We start from the raw sequence: 26012 nt of genomic DNA, 5'->3' as shown, positions 1-26012 counted from the left end.
TTTATTTATATTTAGAAACAAAACCGATTGTATTTTGCATATACTGTTGTTGCTTTCTAAAGTGACACTTTTAATGCATAAGCGTAAATAAAAATTAAAAACCTTTATATAGATACAGAATTATTACTACCCATATATAATGCACGTCATTTTTCCCTCCAAAATTCGGGCAAAAGAGTGTACATTACACATGGCTAAACACGGTAGGCCCCTAGCAAAAGATGTCACCTCCTCAAAACATGTTAACGAGGCCACACAGCAAAATGATTAAAATGATTGTAAAACCTTTTATAAAGGAATGCATCTTCAACTTTAGTTGATTTCTAAAATACATACTTTCAGTTTCAGAAAACATGGTGATGGATCTTTTTTATATGTCAAGAGAAACACTGAAGAGTTCTTAACCATTAAGAACGCATAAGGGATAAATTTAGTCCAGCAAAAATCAAGGCATATTTATGTTTTGAGGCTAAACTCATGGAAACTAAAACATTTTAATTATGTACACTATGGAATTCCTCATGTGCACACAAACTTGAGAGTAAAGATAACAACACTAAATCATTTGCACATTTCAGCACCTAGGACAAACAGTGGAAGACTTGAGGAGAGGGTCACTCAATCATTCGGCTCAGCACACGGTCACAAAGCGGGGCGATGAGCGGGACCAGAAAACGGCCCGCTCCGGGGGGGCCCGCCTCTGCGGCACGCACACGCCTCTGCCCCCCCCCCCCCCCCCACAGACCTCCAGGCTAGGCCGCCGGGAAGCGGAGAATTAGGCCTGAGACTTGACTTACCCTGCGGCTAGTCACAGGACGGGAGAAGAAAACTGACCGAACAAACAGGCCCTCCTCCATGCAACTGGGAATGTGACAGGGACAGAGGCATGGGGCGGAGTGGACATGGTCAGAAACGGACGCCCGGCCGTGGGCACGCGGCAGCCAGGTGAGGGGCTGAGCTCCCCCAGCACGTGTGCAGGGAGGCCCGGGTGCAGCGAGCTGAGATGCGCGGAGGGCCCCGGGAGGCACTGCGGCGCTGTCCCCGCAGCCGACCCAGTGAGCAGAGGGCCTCGATCCGTGCGTGGGGCGCCAACCCCCGCGGCGATCAGGGAGTGGAGGTGTGGCCTGGGGACTCAGACGGGGCTGTCCTTCGCCACAACAGAGGGTCCTCTCCTACCTGCCCAGGGCCGAGCCTGCTTTCGTGAACACGGAGCACGCGCACACACACTCAGCACCCTCAGCAGACCCACACGCAGGCGGCGTCTCCCGCTGACGTACCCTGGCCATGCATGGGCATCAGCGGCGCTGCAGGGGGCGGGGGAGGCTGTGCCAGCGCGGCAGGCTGAGCGGCCACAGGGCTGAGCACTGCCGTGAACAAGTCTTCCACGTCCTTCCCGCCGAGCTCTAGGGGCACAATGACAGTGCGATTGGAGTCTCCCCCAGCCACACAGGGAAGGCCACTTTTGTAAATGAAAACATCACAACACAATTACCTGGAATTTTATATAACTTCCCAAGAATTGCTCCTAGGATGGAATAAACACACAGAAATAGTAACAATTACCACTTCAATATACTGATACAAAAGAGCATGTTAGAAATCATCAGAATAGAATGTTAATTGTGAAGAAGCATGCAGAAATCTTTGAAAATCATATTTACTCATGTCTTTTAGAAAGCCTAGATGTAGGGCAAACATTTTACCATCTGTGACCATCTTGTCCAGCTCGGGACTAAGGATGCCGTCCAGCTGCTCCTCGCTTAACGGCCGTGAGCTCGGGCCGACGGACGGCTGAGGCAGAGAGGACGGGCCGTCGGCCGCGGGGCCGATATCGATGCCAGCTGGGGGGACAAGGCGAAGCAGTTACAAAGTGAACGCCGAACACGCACACAGAACGTGTTAACACTATTGACCTGCATGAATGCACAACTTGATTAAAATTGAGCAAAGAAAATCTGTAATTCTGAATGAGTCAGGGGTCTTGTATGAGTCTGGATCGTCAAAATTAGTTAAGAATAGGCACAGTCTGCTTGTAAACTCGGTGCCACTTTATTTACCTAAGATTTTTAGAGCGTTTCATTACCGTGTGGGGAGCGTGCCCTGCTGTCCCGTGTGCTGCACGTGACAGCTGAACTGCACACCCGGGACCCCCATTTCCAGGCTAAAGCTCTTATTTGTGTAGTGAATACTGTGTTCAGAATATTCGCTTAGAGGCCTGTCTTAATAATGTAGTGCTTCTTTTTCGTGGAAATCAGCATTAGAACCAGAAGGGTTCTTTTATTCCTCAGAAAATATACTTATTTTGATTAAAATATAACTTTGTTCAGTACATATTATCCTTGTAAATAATTTCAACTACAGATCTTATTTTTGAAATATTCTATGGTCAACATACAAAATATGGGTTGTATTTATGCCACAACAGACTGCCTCACACAAACTGGTTTTGGAGCAACTCCACATATAAAAGCCGTCTATCGTCTACCTTCTCTCCCCTGCTTCTCAGTGCTACCATCATCAGCAAGTGAAGTTTAGTCCGCTCCATTTAATTTTACATTAGAAACTAACTCTATAACATTTGGGTAAAACCATAAATTATATATTAATAAAAATAAAACCATTAAAAAAACAAAACAAACTCCTGGGAAAGTCCCCCGAGCCCAGCACAGCTGTCCCATGCTTCAGCAGCACGCACGCGGGGAAGCCAGTGTGATTAGTGACACGCTAGTGCTAGGACAGACGCGCATGCACCTACAGGCCGGTTCAGCTGAGATCGCTATGCAAGGACTACGCTAGTCAGCCGTCACCCAGTGCTCGGTGTCTTACCCAACGGGAAAGGTGAGCTGCCAACCTGGAAAGTGCATAAATCAAGACCTACAAGACCCAAACCAAATAAAACGGGCGATTACCACAGGAGCGGGAGGCGGGGAACAACGCAAACAAAAGAAGAAACGAGACACAGCAGGACTTTAGGGCCGCAAGCCTTAACCTGGACGCCATTAGGAAAGGCAACAGAGAAGACCCGACTCGCCCCCACCCCCCAGCAGGAACGTGAGGCAGGTCAGGTCTAAGACGAGTTCTCTGGTAACGACAGACACGTTTTTTCAGTTTCAGAGCAAAGACCTAACTCGTTCTGTACACGCGCACCTCGCTCTCACATCCTGCGTGGGCCATGGGGCCAAGAGCACTCACTATACCTGAGTGGTCGACCGATTTTGCAAGGTCATCCGAAATTATTCCCAGAATGTCATCCTCTGTGTTTAAGACTTCTGATATGTCAGCTAAGGGGTCGTCAGCGGTACCTAAACAGAGCAAGCACATGTTTAATGTCTTGATTATTTTCCTAGACATTAAATTCTAAAACGCTCTTGCTCATTCAGCCATTTACTACACAGGTCTGAGTACAGCAGATGCTGAGGTAAGTGCTAGAACGATAAAAAATTAAGATAATTATTTCTGAAGGGTTTTAATAGAAAAGGTACTCCAGTGTTTTGAATAACAATGCGTTAAAGATTAAAGGCCTAAAGACACAAGTGAAATAAAGTACTATAAGAAACAAAGCAGAAAAATTAAGAAAGTGACATCTCTAAAAATGAAAGCTGGAAAAGAAAAACATGGAACCCATTACTTAGAAACCCCGTCGAGCACGAACCAGATACCCTCTGGTTGGCCAAGGCTGACCACACCTCCCTTCTCTCCAGACTCTGGCCTGAGACCCTTGCCGGCCACTGGGAGGGAGGACAGGACAAGCAGGAAAACATTTAGCCAGCTTTGGGAATGACATTAGTCATTGAGGTTAGGGAGCATAAGATTTTTTAATCCAAATGGGACAAACAGTCTTGTCCCATTAAATGCATATTTCCAAATAGGAGTCAAACACAAAAATTTAACTTTTCAAACTGAAAGGAAATATAAATATTATGGGCCCAAATATTTGTAAAGTTTTAAGAGAAATGAAATTATTTCAATAATGTATTCTCTAGACAACAGTACACTGGAAAGAAAAAAATTCTGGATAATTCCTTCAAGGGTAATCTAGTGGGAGTGTGATTGTTTTAAACCAATGGAGTTCTCTACACAAATTATAATATTTTTTTAAAAGATCGTGTTTAAAAAGTTTGTCCCTAACTGAATAGACTTTATACCTTGCCAACAAATTATTAAAGCTGATGTCATGGACTACACGGAATGAAACACAAAAAAGAAAGAATGAGTCATCACTTGTAAATGTCTCATCATAAAGGCAAAAGAACGATTCAACCGCAAAGCACAGTACGTTTAAGTTTGGAAATGTCTCTCTTACTCTAGTCCTCGTGTCTTGGATCTATCACTAAACCATCTCCTGTCAGCAGTTCTGCGAAAACCAGCGCCCCGTAACGCCTTCCCCGTCCCAGCACCGCCTCCGTCCGACGGCAGTTCCCGCCTCAGAGAGCCGCAGGGCAAGCCGCTCCGCTTTAAACAGCTAGGCCTGATCTTTACCGCAAGGCACATCTTTCACAGTTCGGGCGTCCCTCGGAGGGGCCTGTGAGTCTTTCACTCCACGTTAACAACACGGCAACGTGGCCAAGAGCAGGTCAGCCCTCAAGACTACGGAATGAAAGGAAAAGCTAAACGGGCGTGGACATGCATGCGGGTGCTGAGATGCTTCCAGTTCCATCACGAAGTTCAAGTCAAAACCGAAAGCCTGCCTCTCCATCCAGGAAGGTGCCGAGTTAATAAAGCTGTAATGACTTAAGTGTGTCCAGTCGTCTTTCAGTGGGAGATTTTCTTAAAGAGTATTTTTTAAATCGAGTTTATAACATTAACTGAGCCAACTAAGGCGATCAATGGCAAGGGGGGGGGGGCGTGTCAGAGGAATATTGGTCTGTAATGGTTAGTGAGACACAGCGCGAGACACAGGCCGGCGTGGGGAGAGACCCTGGGATCGCAGCTCTCACCCCCGCGACTGGCTGGGTGCCCAGGGGCCCCCGGCACGGGCGCAGTGACGCGCGTTTGTGCACACGTTCAGTTCGCAGACCTCTCTCCAATGCTAAACAGAGTCCTCGCGTTTCCTACATCTAAGGCCACAGCTGTCGATCGGGGGCATTTCTGCAGGGGGCAAGCAGCGCTATTTGGAGACACTTCTGAGCATCATGACAGCATCAGAAGGGGACAGAGATGCTGGCAAGGCTCCCACATGGCCCGGGACCGCCTCCCGCCTCCAACACAGATCCCCCAGGCCCAGGCCGTCGGTGCTGAGAAACTGACGTAAGGCGGCAGAGCCCACCTACCAACACGGTCCCTACTGTGTCGGGACTGCCCAGCCAGGTCCCTACGATGGCATTCTTGTTTGTCCTCTTCTGAATTTGGGGGCTGTGTAATTAACAAAAACCTACCCTACTTAATTTGAAGAGTATTATATTTACAACGCATGGCCAAACTGAACTCCCTTTTATTACCTTCAGCCAAGTGCAAACCTCACATTTTCCTTTGCACTCTGGTGGTAGCTACACAGATAAATGTATTTGCCAAATACTACAGACGTGTCCACTTAAAAGTTACCTTTACTGATTACAAGTTACATTTCAATAGGCTGATTTAAAAATGCATATGAAGCCAGCCTTGGAGCATTTTCAAAGGTTTAAAGAAAAGGAAGACGACGGTCGTATGACAAAGAACATGCCACGTACCATGAGCTCCCGGCTTTGCTGGGGCTGAGGAGGAGCTAAGCAGCGGGTCTAAGGAGGTGTCCAGGAAGTGCGTGTTCACGTTTGCTTTATACATGAGCGGAGCTGTGTCTTCTGACAGATTATCCAAGCTTAGTTTGTTTTGTCTACTTGTATCTAGGAGATCTTTTCCAAAGAAAGCTTCCTAGATAAAAAAGAAGCACATATAAAAATGACTTAGTTATAAAATTCTAAAACGACAACAGATACTTGTCACCATTTCTGACAAGGCAGAAATAAACTTGGTATTTAACAACACAGAAATATCCTGTCATTTTTTTATATAGATTTCCCTTATTTTAAAAGTACAACTTTTTGTAGTTTTACTAGAAACAAATAACATTGTACAAACAATACCACACAATTTGACATTCTGTCAAATGTGTTTCTAACAACAGCAGTATAATAATTCAGTAATTCCAGATTAGGCTACAACTAAAATTAAAGACTGATACATTTACAATACTAGTGGTACCTAATTCATGTAATAAGAAAAACTCAGGCTTCATGAACATTATTATTATTTATAGATTACTTGCAGATGATAGCACAAAGGTTTGATCTACGACTTTAATACGTACAAGCCTCAGACAGATCAGAAACCTCATGTGGACTCATAAGCACGTTATGAACCTGAAAGGGGTTTTTATAGCCATTGTAATCTTAGTATGTGCACAAGATTTACTTCCCTTACGGGCCTTTGGCTTTTTATTCATTTACTCCTAGGAACGTTTCTCCATTTCAACACGCGTTCTCTACCCTGGAGACCAGCATGTCACACTGGGGTAGTTCCTTACAACTCAAGGATCAACAAAAAGGACAAAAGGAAACCCTGGGGACACCCCTTCCCTTTAACTCGACAGCCCACTGTAGCCTGTTTTCTGCAATGTGGTCTCACGGGAGAAAGGGTCCTCTGCGGGGCACAGCTGTGCAGCCCAGGTCCACATGTAATGCATTCTTGCCAAAGAGACACACACAAGAAAAGTTCACTGCAGCATTTTTAATACCAAAAAGTTAAATCTGCCTTGATGTCTGTCAAAATGGATATAACTGAGTAAGTGAGAGACACCCGTGCAGTACAGCAATTTTTAAAAAGGATAGAGAGCTATGTTGTCAAAGGAAGGCTCTAAAATACAGTAGTAAAAAAAGTGAGTGCATGCCCAGATAAACATAAAATACAAACCAAGACTATTTGGACTGTGCAAAAATAAACTATTACAAAAGTTACAAATGGGTAAGGCCCAGGCCGTGAACAACGCTCCCTCTGGATGGAACAGGGATGGGGGAGGTGGTGTGTGACGTCTGGCGCAGGTCATGGCCATGTCACTTAAAATTTTCACATTTTTTAAGCAAACGAGTTGTTTCACTATGAAGAAAAACTGAAAATCCATAGGGCTAGATCACTGGGTAGCAGACAGGTTTGTTTCTTAAGAGTTTTAGAGCTCCTTTAAAGACTTCAGTGTAAATTTGAGAAATCTGAGACCACAGTTAGCAAGATTTTTTTCTTACTAAAAGATTCCTGATGCCTCTGTCTTTATCGGAAACTTACAGTAACATCGTTATTAATTTGGCGGGTTTTCATTTCCAGGGGTCCCACGTGGCTCCTGGCCCGACCACATGTCAGCGGCCCCCAGAGCCGTCCAGAGGCCCTGATATCATGGGCTCCGCGGCCCCACGGCACCCGGGAGACGACCTGACACTTCCACTGGGCAGACCCTACTGTTCCTTATAGTTTATCCCGACACCGTGCTGATTAATAAAGAAAAGCTGGGCAACGCTGTTACTGAGTTTCTAGTGGGTTCTGGTCACCATGTATTCTGCCTCCCCCGCCCCCCTCGATGGGGAAAAAGTGCAACCGCCATCACCAGGTGTCCGAGGAGCAGCACCACACAAAGGCTTCCTTCGCTCCTTCACTGAGAAACAGCCCCAGCCAGCTGGCTCGGACTCCGCCGGGAGAGCAACTGCTCGGTGCGCCAGCAGACGCCGCCCAGCTCTGCGGGTGAGGGCTGGACGGGAAACAGGACATCACATCCTTTTGCAAACGTATGAAAAAGCCTGTTTCCATACTTGCGTTAACAGCGAAAGAAAGCTTCCTAAATAGAGATTACGCTTCGCGGGAGGAGGCGGGGAGCAGCACCTGGTCTACTCGGCACGGGCAGGAAGGACAGTTCAGAGGGCGTGGAGGGGGCAGGCGACAGCGGCAAAAGGGCGCAGCTGAAGACAATCCAAGCCACTAACGGGCCTGTCTCCTGACCAGTAAAACTGCTGCTGTGTAATTGTTAAATAGACAAAACTTGGATAAATGGATATTTAATGGAAATGGGGGAAATAAAACTTCATTCATCAGAGACAGTGGGTAAAACAGAGTTAAGCACTTCACACAGTTACTCTTGTTTAGTCTCTCGGCATTTTGTGCGGCAGGTGCAACCACCATCTCACAGGTGAGGGCGCCGGGCGCGCAGACGGTAAGTAGAGCGAGGGGACTCAGCGCTGGCCGCGGAGCGGAGCTCAGCCGCAGGACCTGCCGGGCTCAGCCCCTCGAAGGGGACACTGCGCCTCAGGTGTCAGCTGTTTACCAAGGAGGACACGCAGGAATGTTACTATATACTCACCTCGGTGCCTATGCTTCAGAGTTTTATCTGGTAAATACATAAGACTTTTTACTTAAGTGTTTTACTTGTACGCTTCTTATGCGTGAGAAGAATGAGCAACATGCCCAGCAACGTGGGAGCAGCCTGTGGCCGAGCCAGGCGTCCCACCTGGGCTCTCTCCTGCCCAGCGCGCGGCCTGGAACCCTTCCGTGACCCCGTGGACACGAGGCGACCCAGAAAGCTGTCCACCTGCCTGTAGTCTGCACCTACCCGATACACATTCTCCCTGCAGCGGGGCATTTTCTGCTCGGCCCTTGGGCTCGCAGGCCTCCGAAAGCGGCCAGCGGTCAGCGAGGGGGCAGCGCCGGCTGCAGGCAGCCTCTCCCACTCGGAGGGAGACGCTGCTGTGGCCCCGCGGGCGCTGCCTGTGTGCCGTGAAGAGCTCTGAACCTGGGACGCCTGGCTATTTAGTCAGGAGCCCTGCTGACCTCCTTTCCCTTAGCTTCTGGGATAAAAAATGACAACCGTCAACAAAACAATAGCTGTCTGGCACCAACGAGCCAAAATCATGCCCTCTCTTGGTGTCGGGTCAGTGAGAGCCCGTGTGCGGCGGGGCCGGGAAGGCCACCGCGCCTGCCGGGCGACGCCATGCGTCCCTCAGCCCGCAAGTGTCCTCCTCTGTCTTACGAAATATTTAGAAGACAAAAACTGGGACAAAAAAGAATTTTGTGGAATGTATCAAAGCACAAGAAAGTAAATGTCAACTTTTATGAGCCCCTGGAAGGTTCAAATACCATTTATGATAATTGATTAAAACAAGTAAATTAACAAAAACAACAAACCTGTTTTTCAAAACTCAGTACATTTCTTTCATTAACAAACTATATAATGTAATACAAAGCAAAATATTACTTGTAAATAGGCAGGGAACGTTTCTTCAAGCTTGTTTTTCCTTTTCCGGTATCTCTTCTTTATTTTTTCAGTGTTTTCAGTAACAGACGCGGAGTCATCAGCCAGAGCATCTGGTAACTGTTCACTCCAGCCTGAAACAGTCGTCACATTTATGAACACACGATATTTAAAGTTTTCAGACAAATTCACCCAAAGTAACAGTATAGCTTACCAATCAATATACACAGCTCCATACAAACAAACAAGCTTTTTCCTGTTTTCTTCCATTTCACTGAGGTACAACTGACAGGCAACACTGTGTAAGTTTAAGGTGTACAGCATGACTTGGCAAACAAGCTTTTCACAAAAATACCTCCAAGCAAGTGTATAACTTTACATAGTATCAAAAAATTTTCATTTCATGACTAGTTAGTATGGGCATGTTTCTTATTGCACCTTAATGAAGTCTTCCCTGCACCGGAAGCAGAAGCTTGTTTCTTTTTAACCTCAACAGTTTGTTAAAACTAAAAAGTGACAACCCCCAGAGCTCCTGAGCCCAGGGAAACAACCGCCTGCGCTGGGCTAGTTTAGCAGACACAGCTTCCTGTGGAGTTCACGGCAAATGTCCAACAAAAGGCTTTCCAGAAACGTGTGTCTTTCAACCCAGCGATTCCAGTTTCTAGAGCTTACAGCAAATGAGGGTTTTGTAATACATACCCATTGTGATATAGGACCACCTATGAACATGCCCATCAACATGCGATGAATGGTCACTCTTAAATTTGAGAAATGGAAACAAAACAGAACCCTGGACCATGGAATTCACCAAGAACCCGAGCAGCACGTAAAGCAGGCAGAGCACTTAGTGACGCCCTCGCCACTTCTGACTCCCTTCTGAAAAATCACTTCCGTTGTCAGAATACATAGGTAGACTGACTCCTCTCAAAAGAACTAAAAATAGTGGATAAACATTTTTAAACAATTTTTATTTTAATGTACTAGTAATCTAGCCAGAAGATGAAGAATTCTCAAAGATCTCAAAGACCAAAAATTAAGGTAAAACAAGAACAGCGGAAATTAGGGAAGAATTAAATAAAACTCTTAAAATTTGCTAAAATCCAGTGACCTTGAACTCTGGTTTTCACAGCCCAATGATGAATGGGGACTAGAAGGCAAAGTTTAGGGCCCCTCCCCAAGGTGCAGACTACCCAGAGGAGCCATGCAGGGCAGCGGGATCCTGAAGGGCAGCGGGATCCTGAAGGGCGTCTCCTTCACGCTCAGGCTGGTGTTACAAAAACACTCCCTCTTGTTTCCCCTCCCCCCACAGCAAAGAAAACTGTCATCCTGCCATAGAATTTGGCACTGGACAGAAATGCAAAAAATGAAAGTCTGCCATGAGAATTCATAACCTCAGTATAGCGCTAATGGGTAAAAAGCCTGAATTTATATAGCCTAGGTGGACCCAAAAACTTCAGTCTAAGCATCTGGCTCCAAAAAGTCCCAGGGCAGGATCACCTCCTGTTCCCGCGTTTGACAAATGCACACAGTCCCTGAAGCAGTGCCCCTGCAATTCTGCTCTCAGAGTGCGCCCGGCGCCCGAAGGAACACACACACTCAGCGCAGTGCCCTCAACATGCGCGCGTGGCCAGCAGCTGGGCGCAGGCCCCGGCGCTCCCGGCCAGTACGACACAGGGAGAAATGAAGCCTCAGGGTGGGCTGTGGAGGGAGACCCCTCAAGTACCAAGAAGGCAGTTCCGGAAAGGGTGAAACACCAAAGAATGGAAAACTCAATGGACGGCACAGATGAAGGAGCAGAACGTTGAACTAAAAGAACTGAGAAAACAGAGACAGAGATGGAAAACACAAAAACATAGTTTCATTGCACACAGCAGATTTCTGAATCAGCACTTATTGCAGCCATGTTAGAAACTTCTTTAAAACCATCACTGCGCTTGCTTTTAACAATGTGCAGCAATTTCTGTTACTGATTCACAGAACCAAACCCCATCTCCTAATCATGGAGGCAACTCTATTCAGAGCGCACGTTGCAAACAGTGAGGCCCCCCACGTCCTCCATGAGGCATTTACAGCAGCTGCGCACAGAGCCGGACCGCGGCGACTGCCGGGGTCTCATCAGCACCGTGTCCTCAGGCTGCGGCCCAGGCAGTGACTCGGCCTTCTTTGACAATGCTAAGTGAAGACGACAGACTGTTCCTTGGAAGACATATTTCTAAAACGTTATACAACTTTGTTAAAAATAGCTGGGGCACCGTGCCCCCTTCAGCTACCCAGTCTACGCCACAGCTTTACGCCGAGCAGCGGAGGCCGTCAAAGACAGGCCTGCTGTGAGCTGGCCACAGGGCGTCCGGCGCGTGGCTACGTGACTCAGTCCCGCAACTACCTGCACGTGACACAGGAAAGAAGGGAACTCGTGTAAAAAATCGCAAAGGAACAGAGCCACCTAGGTCCCTCTTGCTTCCTCATCGCCTGCCTGGTGGGAACCACCCGCAGCACGCGGGTCCTCCGGTCACAGGCGGCGAGGCGGCCGCGGCACTCTCAGGACAGCGCTCCCCAGCAGCGACAGCAACACAATGGGGTTAAATCAAACAAAACCCGTACCGTCGTCTCTGCCAGGGAAGTGCTCAGAAACCGAGCCCGAGGAGTCTTTCCTGATCACAGATCTTTTGGCTTTTCCTTGCCCGGTTCGACTTCTTTGCCGTACCATAAATCCACCAATGCCTGTCCAAAAAAAAAAGTTGGGTCCACTCGTAAGATAACTAATTTCTCTCAATACTGCTACAGTATGTAAGGTGGAATTGCTTAGTCTTAAATAGAGAAGCATTTCAGATTCAATATGGGCTAATTTAAATAATTTCATTTTGATGCAAAATTATATGAGTTTGGAAATGCACAAATAAAGGAAGTTAAAGCTATTGTTACCTCATCATTAAGCAAAACAAATAAAAATTCATTAGGACAGCAAGACCATATGCTTTTCCTCTTCTGAACAATGTCAAGAGTAAATATTCTTTATTTAATAAATATTATTAACACATCTCATTGCTTAACATTATTTGTATATGAGCTGAGGGAGAAGAGAGACAAAATACAAACTAAGCTACTAGGTAATCCAAACAAAATCCAAACAACTTGAGCGGTGCGGTGTCTGGGTACCACACGCTACGGCCCGTCGGCACGAGGTTCGCCCAACCCGGAGCCAGGCACCGGAATGCAGGTCACTGCCGGCCTCTGGGCGGGCTACTTAACTTTTCAGTGCCTGAGGCTCCTCGTTGGTCAAACAGTGACACTGCGGTCACCTCCTCATACCTAGGAGGACGAGACAATACATTCACAGAAGCGGGGCGCCTGGAAGGGGGCCTGACATGCGCGCAACGCTATCAGCTCGTGCCACGTGATCCAACAGCCTCACCGAGCGCTCTGAGACTTAGTGGGCCACGCCGGGGGGTGGAGGACTTCCAGATAAGGCAGGGAGAAGAAAACGCAAGTTCCTACAAGGGATCTGCAGTGTCTAAAAAGAGTAAGTGCGCTTTTATAAGCCCATCCTTAGGAGGACATGAAGGCGCTTTCGTACAATGACGTGGATGATGCTAGTCGAAGTCCCGCCAGGCGTGGCCTATCTATCAGGGAGGTTAGCTCTGCGGGTCCCACAGGACACACACAGTGAGCAAGTCCTTCCCTACGCATCAAAAGGAATTAGATCGCTCTTACCAATAACAGAAGCAATCAGGAGAATAGCTCACTGATTAGTAAAAAAATTTAATGAACTGCCTAAAGAAAGCCTACAAGTTCTGTATTGTGACCATTTCAATAACTTTTTCCAATAGAGCAAATAAAATTTGACAAGCAAGACAGCTTTCTCTCTACCCGCCCAAGGCAGAAAGAGCGAGAGTAGAAGTGTTTGAGCGTCACACTGCTAGCAGGTCCATGGCTTGTGGACGGCAGGAGGACCCCAACATGCCGCCTGCACATGGCACAGGCACTGCACTCCTGTGTAAACCCTAAAGCAAGCTTAAAAAACAGAAACAGTAGAATGGTATACATAAAAGACTTCTTTCCACTAAGGGGTTTAATAAAGTGGGTAATATTTGTGATGAGGCATTAAATAACGATTTAAGGTGAAGTACCACACATTCAGCCTAAGGAATTTGTCACCTAAAAAGCATATTCCAATTGTTCAGTCCTTTAAACATACAAGTTTCCATAAAGAGAGTGGACAAGAAGCTATATTTCATCCTGTTTAGTTATAATTGAAGCCCTATTACATCTTTCTTCTATTAACTAAGTTTTTATCAGATGGAAACGTCCGCTTCAGGCCCCGTACCTGGCCGGTAGGGCTTCCTTTTCCTCTTTTTGACACCGTCTGTTCCTTCTACGCCCTTGGCTTCCTCATCTGCAGCTTCCCGCTCGGGACTAGATTCTGACTTTCCATCACAATCCATAAGTTCACCTTCTGGAAAAGAGCAAATGAACAGATAAAATCGGAAAAACCTATCAAACACATAATTTTTTTCCATATGATGGTTCTAAGAGCACTTAGTTGTCTTTAACTTCACTTGAAACAATTTTGTTAGATTGTATTGTGACAACTGTTATATCAGCGTGTGTTAAAAAAAAAAATCACATCAAAAACTGGAGAATTTTTGTGTGGCTACTTTAATATGGAATAAGCAACATCTTTGGCATATTATGCTTTATTATTTCAAGAGAGGTAAAAACACAACTGAAACACAAAAACAGATTTGTGCAATGTATCAAGAAGGGGCTGTGACGGATCAAACACGTCAAAGGTGGTTTGCGAAGTTTCGTGCTGGAGATTTCTTGCTGGATGTGCTCCACGGTCAGGTAGACCAGGTGAAGTTGAAAGTGATCAAATCGACACGTTCATTGGGAACAATCAACATACACCACGTGGGGAGTAGCCAACATGCTCAAAACACCCAACTCAATCAAGTTATTGGTGAAAATAAAAAGCGGGTCTCTTTCATTTTACAGGGAAAACCGCTCGGATGTCTCGGCCAACCCACAGAGACAAGAGCCCGCCACTGTCCTCTCCGGAAGCCCCTACCTGATCCCACAGCGAATGCGGACTCCTTGGGCGCCACCTCAAGGCTTGCATGATGCACCGAGTCACTCTCCGCTCCTGCCCTGCCCTCGTCAGCTCCTTGCAGCCCCTGGGCTCGCTCTGCTGGACACCCCAGGCTCCGCCACGCGCCTCACGCACGCTGGGCGCACACGCGCGGGCCCTCCGCCGGGGCACGCCCGCTGTCCTGGCGCCCTGCCCTGGGCTCGCTCCCTCGACTCTCCGCAGTCGGTGCTCAAACGCTGTTCCCATTCGCCCGATCCCTCAGCCCACTGCCCGCACCCCCGATTCCTCTCCCCACTGTTCTGTTCACTGATGGGACATCCCACAGCCGGCTCACAGGCCCGTTCAATAAATGCTGTTCAGTGAGATGTGACAGAAGAAAACCCATCACTCAATTTCTGAATCAAGTGCAAAGAAATGACTGCCCTGAAGATGAACAAGCCTGTGGTCATCCGCTTCAAAGATAAGCAAAAATGTAACTCATACTGAATGCAACGCTACTAAAAATGGTTTCGTCATCTCAAGGACTCAGCTAGAAGAGTCTTGATATTAGATCAGGGGAATAGTTTATGACAAACATAGTTTATGATGAACACCCGCGAAGGGGAAAGCTATGCTTGCAGACCAGTGACACCGCTCCATTCCTAGCATGGAATGCGTGCTCCCGCTCGGCTCTCCCTGGACCACAGTGCCCGAGTGCACGGCCTGCGAGGGCCCCGCCCTGACTTCCCCATCTGCGACCCCAGGCACACGGGGCTCCAGGAAGTTTCTGTAAGGTAGCTCAGTGCGAGGTCACGTGGCAAGGGAGAGAACCTACAAAGGCTACATCCGAGAAGACCACCCACTTAGAAAGCACAGGTGCCATATCGAGAGTTGGCTGCGTCAGTGGAATCTACCCTTACAGAACCCTTCGTAGTTTAAAACGGCATATGCTTTAATTCTTGCAAACATACTACAGGGAAGCTCAATCAGAATTACCTCGACTATCGTCCATTTCGCCGTCCCGTGAGTGCTCAGACTGGATGTCCGGCGGGGTCTGCAGGACGGCCACGCTGTTCTGGTTTATGATCTTCAGTTTCAGCTTTGGTTTAGACCGCTTTCTCCTTGGGGCTGTGGCTATGAGGCTCTGGAGCTGAGTCATCCCCGACTCGGTCAGGCACACACCGTCCTGGGTGTAGGTCTTGGGTGGGTCTGCAGGGACAACATCCAAGGATACAAATTAAAACTCACACTTTAACGCTGATTCATAAGTTGATTAATGAATACAAAATATCCACATCAAGGGAATGTAACTTTTCTAAAGCAGTTAAGAAATGCACGAAAAATTAAGTTAAAAATAGTCCATTAAAATTAAGAGTCACTGGCCAAACTTCCCCAAGGCACAGGCAAAAAGGATGCACATTTTTAGAAAGTGGTCTTCCTGGCCCTTCTTGGTTCACGTGTTCAATATAAGGCTTCAGAGAGAAAGTGACGACACCGAAAGCAATGCTTCGGTTTCTTAACCGTGAGCCTTTTCCCGGGGACTCCTGTCCGACTAAAGGGTGAGGGTCAGTTTATATGCGAAAACAATACTCCAGAAGCCCATTTGGAAAGGAAAGTATCAATATAATCACTTATAGGGGGAGGCATAAATAAAGAGAGATCCTGTCACTTTTTAAATCCACAAAATTTGCTGTTCATTAGAACAATTTCTGAACTATCTAAATATTTATCAGGTGATACCAAATTGAAGTAAACAAAAGAATGAGAGTTTAATAGAAGTGTTATATTAACCACCATTCTAGGCATATGTAGTTCAGGAAAAAAATAGCAACCGATGAGTTAACTCTAAAGGAACCTATATCCACGGGGCTGGTAAGAGCGCACAGCAATGCGTCAGTGAAAACACGGCAAGCCGGGAGCCGAGAGGATTGCAGGGCAGGCGCTTTTCCCTGCCCGCCGGGAGAGGTTCACGGGGACCAGCCTCGCGAAAGCGGTCAGGATGAGCATCTGCACAACGACCGCAGAGACGGCGACCAGCGCCGGGGGGTGTGGAAGGGGCGCCGCGTGTGGCGGGCGGGCCGCTGGCCTTACCCAGCTCTTTCACCTTCGTGAGGGTCTGCACCGCGAGGGAGGAGTCGCAGCAGTCTGAGGAAGGCACTGGCGTGAGGGAAGAGTCACAGAGTCACTTTTTTGGAAAAGGTGAAATATAGTTAAAGATGTATAAACGATGGAAATTTCTATTTCTACAACCATTGTACCAACATTAATGCTTGGGCACTAACTAGAGTTTAAAGGAGGTCTTTAAAACAAGCTGGTGAAGGAAACATACAAGTAAGAAGCAAAAACTGGTGAAGGTCCTGGATTTCTACGTCCTGCTAACAACCCCGAGGTCGTGAGTCTTAAAAGGCAAGTTACAGCTCATATCTAAAATACATGCTCATTTTACTTTAAGCAAGCAAACTGTTTTATTGTGTTAAGTTGGAACAACAGAAGTTAATTTATAAGAAAAACAACTCAATTTCCGTAAGATACTTGCTCAAACAATAGTTTCAGGATGAGAAAAAGGAACTAGCGCAGAGGCCCCGCTGGCTGTGGACAGCAAGGCACATGTGGGACAGAGCACAGCCCACGGCCCAGGTCGCCCCTACCGTTTGGCGTGGGCATGTAGGGCCCGCACATGCTGCAGTCAAAGCCGACGTCTGCCGCGCTCTCCACTTCCTCTTCCGTGTTTAAGTTTTGACAAACTGCATGCATCCATCTAGAAAGACCGTTAATTATACAATCAAAAAAAGAAACAGACTGAGAGTAGTTTTCTTTTAAAAATAGGAGCTGGCAGTCTCCCAGCGTCCAGCCCCTAACCCTCAAATGCTTGCCCTGCCTGAACCAAGTTACCCTCTCTTCCTAACCTTGCCCGCTGACCCACAACAACGGTCAAGGCTTGGAAGAAAAAGGAATGAAACCGAGTCCTAGCAAGAGAGCAAGAACACCCATGTGGGGCGGGAGGGGTGACGGTCTGCAGTGGCCACACGCCGAGGGCTTCAGAAGCCCCCCGGGCAAGAGCTTGAGGACTCAGAGACGCACATGGGGCCGTGGCTCGAGGCCTGAGGCCCGAGGCCCTCAGAGTGCCCCCCACTCCCTGAGCAGGTGCAGCTGGGCGGAACAGGGACAGGAAAGGCGCCATGCTGCTGTAGAACAAAGCAGCGGTGGTGGAGCCCCGAGACACTGCCATCAGGTGGCCAGTGCCAGCTGCTCACAGGGCAGACCCTGAACCCCCGACCCCGGAGGCGGAAGCTGCACACTAACCACACAGGGAGAGCGGGAGCGGGCATCCATCTCAGTACTTACTATCTAGAGCTTTAAGGAAAAGAGAACGTGTGAGGTTCTTTGTAAAATCTAAAAAAGCCCTCTGAATCCCTCCTAGAAAAACGCATACATGCAGGCAGTAACTCTGCTGCCTCTCATTTCAGGGATTTATAAACCCTCAGAAGGCCCCAAGTTAAAAATCTTCTGTCCGAAACCAAGACTAGAGAACAATGGGGTTCCAGAGGTTTCTAGCCGACTAAAAATCTGGAAAACAAAAGCGCTGCTTCTTAAATTGAAGAGGAACGTGTTTTCCGATTGCCCCCTGCCACGTCCACGAAGGCGCAGAAGCCACGCGCCGAGAGCCCCGCCCGGTACCTGTCGCACTGCCTGCACTGCAGGATGAGGTCCTCCTCCCGGTAGCTGCGGAGGCAGGCGGGGCAGGCCGACAGGCTGGCGCACGGGGCGCACTGCGTGTAGTTGTTCTGCCACTCGCACCGCAGGCCCGCTGACGTGGCCCCGCAGTGCCGGCACCACACGCACCTGAAAGCCGACACCCCACAAGTCTCCATTGTGTTCACTTATTCAGTCACTGTCAATCAAACAGCTACACATAAACAGAAGGGGGAATTACTGGACGCATATTTGAAGCAATTCATTAGTGCTTTCTACCATGGTAAACACGCATCAGGCAACTAAGCCGATGTGGCTGCTAACGTCTGCAAGCTGTAGTAGCGTGAGGAAGTTCGGAACTGAAAGACGAGCCCCAGAAACGAAAGCCTGGCGTACCATTTGCACTTCCAGCCCCCTTTGGGGACGGTCTGCAAGGGCGGGTCCAGGCAATAGGTGTGGTAGCTGATGTCGCAGTCATCGCACAGCAGCAGCCGCCCTGGGTCGGTGGCCTTCCCACAGGCCTCGCACACCGTGCACTCCAGACACCGCCAGCCTTTGCTGAGAACCACCTTCGTGATCTGGAAAGAGACAGCCGGTCATGCGATCTAGGCATTAACCTGCACAATGCGCCCGATCGGATATGCCACGTAAAGAAAGGCACATGGGGCTGATGGGCCCAAAAGCAGGACAGAGGCACACAACTAACACTGCGCGCCAGCCGGGCCCCCCGCTGCCGTGAGTGGGCACATCCACATTCTTTTAGGGGTCCTTCTGGACAGAATAACCGAAAGCAGCGCCTATTTTCCTAACCGCCTTCGTCCCCATAGCTATCCTGTACTGTGGATTTTATGTCCACTTTACAGATGTGGTGACAGACTTTATAGAAATCAAGAAAACTGCCGCATTATTGTTAACAGGACATTTAAAATGTGTCCACGTAGTTTCCCCTCAATGACAGTTCATGAATCCATGCTTCTGAAACTTGTGTATACTGCAAAGGCATTTGTATATTAAAGTCGATATCAAATGCAATAAATAAAACGTGAGTTCCCAAGAACATTTTATGATCTCAGAGGATTCCAGCTCTGAAGCTAGGACTTCGGAAGTTCGCACTCACTCCTCCGTTGATCCTCTCTGCCACAAGGGTCTGAATTACCTTGAGAATCTCTAGAAAAGTCTAAGGCTCCGTATACTTCTGGAAAATTCCTTAAAGTAGCCACATCATGAAATACTAAGAATTTGAAACCAACTTAAAGATCTCAAAAGACTAGCATCACAAAGACAGACAATCGTCAAGGGCCTGTGTCGTAACGAAGGGGCACCAAGACGAGGAAATTCAGACTGTGACAAGTCAAGTCTAAAAGCAGCCTAAGAGGAAAACAAGAATTAAATGAACAGCTGCTGAAATGGAATCAAACTTTGCTTCAGCAGCCAGAGTTGGGAAGTTTCCAGTTCTACAAGAAAATACTTTTCAAGGGACAATCCTTAACCAAGTAAGCAAGTAACTCAGAGTGAAAGCTTAATTCACTTTTAGACATCCAAGGATTCAAAGGTCAGCTCCCAATTAACCCCTCTAATCAAGTTCCTTACAGACAGGAGGAACAAAATGAGGATGTACCAAGAAAAGGGAGGACCGAGACTCAGCCCGCCAGCAGCCTGGCAGGACGTGTGCCAGGTGAGTTTCAGGGTGACAGCGGAGCCACAGACCCGGAGCCAGGCTGGAGGGGGTGCAGGGAGGGGCGGCCGGGCCGCCGGCTGTGGCTGTGGCTGTGGCTCTATCGCAGGTGCAAACATCACCACAAGCTAGTGGAGAACCATGAATCATTGTTCCCTTCTTGCTACCAGAAACTCCATGGAAAGGAGAGTCAGTCACGGTGCGCCATCAGGTGTGCTGCGAATGTCCCCGAGCCGCCACCAGCACTGTTCATTGACTGATGCAGCGGAACCCCATGGGGAGGAGGCCAGGAGGAGGCAAGGGGCTCTGAAAGAGCCCAGGGGAGGGGAACAGGGAGGCTTAGAGCAACAGCCGCCCACCTTCCTCGGCAGAGGGGCAGGCAGCAAATATACCAGACTCCGTGGGGCACAGGGTCTGCTGACCTGCACAGCTCGGCCACTGCGGTGTGAAGCCACCTACAGGCAGGTGCAAACAGAGCTCGCCTGAGGTCCAGCAGAGCTTCGTGTACACAAGCAGTCGGCGGGCCCGGCTTGCCTGTGCCGCAGTGTGCCCGCCTCCGGTGCCGAAGACGAAGTGGGAGGCAAACCCAAGGTCTTCATCTTCATTCCTGCCAAGCCCTCCTATTTCACAGACACCTGCGCCGCAGTCCTTCACAGCCTGACTCCCAAGTGACTCAGTCTGTGTTCACTCTCGGACACACGAAACCTGGTCGCTAAGTCCTCATTGCCACTGAAAGTGCTCATGACTCCCCAATGCAGCTGACCTATCAGCGTGTGTGCCTGACCTCTCTGCGCTATTTCAACGCTTGAACAGCCCCTCACCCCCAGCCAATTCCCTCTTAGGACAGAGGCCGGGCTCTCCTGCCGACTCTTGTCCTCCAATTGTCTGGATTGGTCTTTAAGAGCTCGCGCAGGAAAACGTCCTCCAGGGCACCATGTCTAAGCGCAATACGTCTGTTTTATGGTCTGTAAGGCAAACCTGCCTCGGTTGCAGTGGACCAACTGGGACGAGACCTCTCCCCCCCATGGTGAAATGCCGGAAGCCAGGACACGGTGTGGGAAGCCGCCTCTGCAGACGCGGGGCACCAGGCAGCCCCGCACTGCGGTCTGGAGCAGGAGTGGGATGAGCAAGGGGGGCCCTGTGACCTTCGGCCTGTACACACCTTCCCGATGCTGCCGAGAGCGGGAGAGCCCAGCGGAGCACACCGCCCCTTCCTCAGCCCCCGCAGTTCAGGACGCAGGGCAGGCTACCCAAGAAGAGGCACAGGGTTTCCCTGCAGCCTCTGACTGACCGCCAAGCCACACATCTAGGGAGCCAGACGGAGAGCCCCAGCCAAGAGAGCAGCTTTCTGGGCAGACGTGCCTGGCACAACTATCAGAGCCCATGGACGGTGGAAACACCTGGGTCTCAGCCTGTGCAAGCAAGGACACTGGGGCATGCGCGGGGGTTGGGGGTGGCGGCCTGCAGAGGCGTGGCAGCCAGAGGCAGGCCCCACCGGTGCGGCACCCGAGTGTGACCTCGGCGCCCCAGCGGGTCCACAAGGTGGGAACCGCTTCCACAGCAGCACTCAGAGGTCGTCCACGCGTGGCGGTGTCCGCAGAGGCTACGGGACACCCACAACGCCGTCACACTGGCACCACACAAGGCTGTGCCTGTAGGATTTTGTGTTTTAAAATATTCCCAGTTAACTTATAAAATGAAAGTTGCTATTTATTATTCTTATAAACAGAACCCTGAGGGTGGTACGAAGACTGACACGCGTAAGACCAGCCCCTCATTGTGAAGGGTCACTCGTGTGACCCAAGGGAGCCTCCGAGGAAGCCCCGGAGGGCACGGGTGCAGCCACAGACAGCTGCTGTCCCACCAAGGACGCCCTGCTGTGCGACGGCGCAACCGCCGGACTCCCTACCCTGCACTGTGTCAAGCACAGCGCCCACATGCCATCAAAAATCGCCAGATGCTAAAAAAGCAGGGAAACCTCTCCCAATGAGGAGAAGGATCCGTTAACACAGGGAGAAGTGCCAGATAAATATATACAAAGACTTGACCGGGGGGGGGGGGGGGGAAGAACTTGAAAAAGTTTAAAACTGCAAGATAATAAACTATAAAATGGGTCTGAGATTGAAGAATGCAGTTATCTGAAAACCCCACCGGCGGGGCCTAGAACAGATCACACAGCCCGTGACAACAGAGTCTGAGGAACGTTACAGGAACCATTCAAACAAATGCAGAGAGAAGAATAGTGTCAGGAACCTGGGGGAATGCTACACAATCAATCAATCTCAATCTCTTTCTCTCTCTCACGCGCGCACGTGCATGCAAACTGGGGTTCCAGAAGGTGGGGTAGAGGGAGGAAACAAAAAATTTTGAAGAACTAGGGCCATGGTGGGCCCACACTGATTACAAACTATCAGCGCGCTGACGGCAGTGGCGGGACGGAACGCCCTCCACACCAGCCTGGGGCGGGGGCGGGGGGTGCACGCGGGCAGCCCGGGCTATCCACGCCGTGTGCTCTGGGGCTCTCAGCTGCCAGCACGGCCAGGGTGTGTGGACGAGCCCTGCGCCTTAGAGAGCAATAGTGCACTGTATCTTTAAATTAAATGCATGCATTTTCATGTTTTACTTTTTCAAGACAATAGCAGATAATTACTACAATTTAAGACAACAGATTCATAGAGTTAATTTCTTCAGGGAACACTTAAAATGCAATAATGGAAGTACTGCCACATATGTACAATTATCCTAACAATACGTGATTAATTATAAGACTCGGAAGCAGCATACCACCCAAATCAAACCAGATTTAAATGCACTGCTGTTAAGTGATTGAAACGTCCACTATTTACCTTAATACTGACACAGTACGGATGGTAACACTGACCACACTGAGAACAGGCAAGTAATCTCCCCTCTGCTCCTTGGCCAAAACTGCCACAGACTACACACATATCCTGAAATTAAGCACATGTGAACATATTTCAAATTATTTTTTAAAATATTTATTTATTATGAGAGAGAGAGAGGGGAAGGGAGAAAGAGCGAGAGAGAAACATTGATTGGTTGCCTCTTGCCCACCTCCAACCAGGGACCAGGCCCGCAACCCAGGCCTGTGCCCTGACTGGGAATCGAACCAGCGACCCTTTCGTCCACAGGCGGGTGCTCAGTCCAATGAGCCCCACCAGCCAGGGCAGGTGAACATATTTTAAATGGGGCACTGAGCTAAGACTGCACTACTGTACTAATTCTATAGTTTTTTAAAAGTACGTTCTCAGCTAATACAGATTCAGAGGTAAGTATCAGATGGCTTCAGCGCACGTGAGAAAAAAGAGAAAGGGGCCGGGAAGAAGTCAAAAGTGGAAAACCACAAACAGCCAAGTTCGAACCTGATGCAAAGTGAACTTGTCGCTACTGGAAAACAGCACAACTGTATTGTGCATGGAGTTTTCTTCTTCATCCTTATTTGATGAAATATCGGCAGCAGACACCTGTAAAAGGCAAAAAAGATAATCACAACCAAATAGAGTTTATCACAGGAACACACAACAGCTTCAGCAGTTAAAGAAGCCAACCGAGGCAACTCACCATGTCAACAACTGGCCATAGCCTTATCTGTATAAATGCAGGGAATGCATTTAAAGACTCCAACTTCTACTCCGGGTTAAAAAAAAAAAAAAAATCTCAACAAATTATGGATAGGAGCTTCCTCAAACTCACTTAGGATGTCTCTTAGGGAAAACAAAACTAGAGCTAACGCCATAGGTTATGCTAACTCCCCAAGATGAAAACAAAGACAAGGTTACCCGATCTCTACTGGACACCGTGCTAAAGGCGATGACAAATGCAATGAAGAGCAGAAGTGAAGGGCCTCCAGGGGGAAAAGACCCAAACCTTTCTCATGCACAGACATGACTGTGTGGGTACAAAATCCGACCACCTCTTCAAATGAGCAACTAGATGCAATGTGGGAATTTTAATAAGGTTGTAGGATAGAAAAATCAATACACAAAAATGAATACTGTTTCTAGATACTAGCAACCAACAACCCCAAAATTAAGGAAACACTACCCTTTACAATAGCATAAAAAATATGGAAGACTTAGAAATCAATCTGAGCAATGGCATGAAAGATCTGAACGTTGAAAACTAAATAACATCACTGACAGAAATTAAAGACTTGGAAATGGAGAAGCACATTAAGTTCTTGGGTTAAAAGGCTCAAGATGGTATGAATGTCAATTTCCCCCAAGTTGACCTATAATTTGAATGCAAACGCAGTCAAGATCCTACCAGACTTATCTGTGGTAACTGACAAGCTAATCCTATAATTCAAAAAGAAATATAAAGGATTTAAAAATAGTCAAAACAACTTTGAAAAAGTAGAAAACTACAAGACTTGTAGTGTCTGATTTCAGGAGCAGTTATAAAGTAAAAGTAATTAAGAAAGTTCAGTATTGGCCTAAAGATAAAGAAAATAAACCAATGGCATAGCGTAGCAATTCCAAAATAAGGAAAAAAAAAACAACAGATAACTAATTTTCAAGCGTGATACAAAGGCAATCATAAAACGGTAATAAAAACAGCTGGGGAGTGAGTATACCAAAAATAAAACTCTGACCCATATTCATACCGTGCATAAAAATTAACTGAAATTGGATCACAAATCTAAATGCAAAGCCTAACACCATAAAACTTCTGTAAGAAAACACTAGATACGTTTGAAACTTTAGGTTATGCAAATATCTCATACACCATAAGCACAATCCACAGAAGAAAATAAATTGTACTTCATCAAAACCAAAGCATCTGGTCTTCAAAAAACACAGAAAAGACAAGCCAAAAAAATAAAAGTAAAATAAAAAGAATGCAAGAAAATACCTGGAAATCATGCATATGATAAAGAACTTAGCCCAGAATACATGAGAAATCTCAACTCAAAGTTTTAAAGCTACTCAATTATTAAAATGTGCTAAAGGTTTGAAGAACAACTTTATCAAAGATGTACTGATGGCAAATAAGCACCTAGAAAGCTGATCGACAACAGCCTGAGTAATGCGCAGAGGGAGACCAGGGCCCTCAGAGGGAGCGGGGGCGGGATGGGGGGGTGCCTACGCTCGCCGTGTGGGTCGGTGTGGCTCTCAAGGGTGCCTGCATCTGTCAGCGCCTACAGAAGCGCACGCCTCAGACTCGGTGTTCATGCCAACCTACCTCAGCGAGCCCATCAGTCTGGGGTGGGAATCTGCCTTCTTTGAAAAGGGCCAGGATCTGTATTTCCTTTAGTGCTAAAATTAAACAGTCCCACCGGTCCCCTGAACTTGCCAAATACAGTATTTATTCATAATGCGTCAACAAGCAAATATTTACCAATTGCAGAGTATGTCAAAGGTAGTCAGATATAAAGCCTCCAGTTTCGAGTCCAGACCAGTCTGCAACCTCTTTAGTTTCTCCTGCGAACCACTACACCCAATCTCTTAAAACGCCAAGAGAATGTTTTCAAATGAACAAGAACAGGACAGGAGCTTGCCATTTTTTAAGTAAAAGAAAATGTATTACATTTGGATTTGGGAGAGGGTTGGTACCGAAAGAACAGTCGAGGAGGACAGCAAGAAAAGAGAAAAGGGATAGGAAAGTAGAAAACCTAACCAGAAGTTTTTGGTTTTCTTTAAATCAAAGCAGAGATCTAGTAAAATAAAAGTTTTGGCGTCTGAAGAATGCTACCCCCGAGGCCCCGTCGGCCAGCAGGCCAAGGGTCACAGGGAACGCGAAGGAGGCGTCTTACCCCAGGCAGCACCACGGCGCCGATGCCGCTCTTCAGCTTGGACCGGCCTCTGCCGCCACGGCCGGACAGCCCTGCGCCCCGCGGCCGCCGCTTTCCGGGGAAGCCCGACCCGCGGCCCTGCAGAGAGAGAAGGGAGAGTCAGCGAGCTGAACGGCCCCAGAGCACATTCAAACCCACACGTGAGGGGCAACATCTTACTAAATGTTACAAGTAGCTGCTTGTTGCTTTCATCCGATCAGATAAATATGGAGAAATCAGGGTTATTACTTGTTTCTTTCAACACGTATCCTTGACTTCAAATTACTATACATACATGATGCCTACAGCCTAGCATCGAACTGTGCGTCTGCAGTTGTGACCGCCTGCACCGGCGAGCCCGGGCCTCACTGTCCCCTCCCTTCACCTGGCATTCCGGGGGGCGAGAACGTCCACAGCCAGCCCGGCACCGCCCCGGAGCACGCTTGGCCCTCAGCCACCCTGCTAGCTAGGTCAGCTGCGTTTTATAACCCCCTATTGAGAGACGAGTGCTCCGAGGGGCTGAAAGGCTAAGTAACTTCTCCAAAGTCCTGGAGCTGGCAAGTCTGGTTCTTCACCA

General features: G+C 48.1%; 1 protein-coding gene across 1 annotated transcript in view; it reads right to left on the bottom strand.

Moving 5' to 3' along the window:
* The window catches only part of KMT2C (lysine methyltransferase 2C), a 213577-nt gene that overhangs the window by 48477 nt on the left and 139088 nt on the right, over nucleotides 1-26012 (bottom strand). The window contains exons 15-31 of the mRNA XM_054593417.1: nucleotides 25418-25534; nucleotides 23025-23126; nucleotides 22488-22592; nucleotides 18363-18544; nucleotides 17952-18116; nucleotides 16922-17031; nucleotides 16365-16430; nucleotides 15270-15482; nucleotides 13530-13658; nucleotides 11807-11926; nucleotides 9209-9339; nucleotides 5670-5850; nucleotides 3198-3302; nucleotides 2827-2874; nucleotides 1704-1841; nucleotides 1493-1525; nucleotides 1278-1403 (exon numbers count right to left, since the gene is read on the bottom strand). Of these exons, the coding sequence (XP_054449392.1) occupies nucleotides 1278-1403; nucleotides 1493-1525; nucleotides 1704-1841; nucleotides 2827-2874; nucleotides 3198-3302; nucleotides 5670-5850; nucleotides 9209-9339; nucleotides 11807-11926; nucleotides 13530-13658; nucleotides 15270-15482; nucleotides 16365-16430; nucleotides 16922-17031; nucleotides 17952-18116; nucleotides 18363-18544; nucleotides 22488-22592; nucleotides 23025-23126; nucleotides 25418-25534 (2071 nt within the window). The remainder of the gene's footprint in view (nucleotides 1-1277; nucleotides 1404-1492; nucleotides 1526-1703; nucleotides 1842-2826; nucleotides 2875-3197; nucleotides 3303-5669; nucleotides 5851-9208; nucleotides 9340-11806; nucleotides 11927-13529; nucleotides 13659-15269; nucleotides 15483-16364; nucleotides 16431-16921; nucleotides 17032-17951; nucleotides 18117-18362; nucleotides 18545-22487; nucleotides 22593-23024; nucleotides 23127-25417; nucleotides 25535-26012) is intronic.

This window comes from Pteronotus mesoamericanus, unplaced genomic scaffold (assembly GCF_021234165.1).
Source record: "Pteronotus mesoamericanus isolate MK-2021 breed Mesoamerican mustached bat unplaced genomic scaffold, CSHL_Meso_final scaffold_409, whole genome shotgun sequence".
NCBI lineage: Eukaryota > Metazoa > Chordata > Mammalia > Chiroptera > Mormoopidae > Pteronotus > Pteronotus mesoamericanus.
Note: the sequence above shows the minus strand (reverse complement) of the source record. Positions and strands in the feature narration are given on the sequence as shown.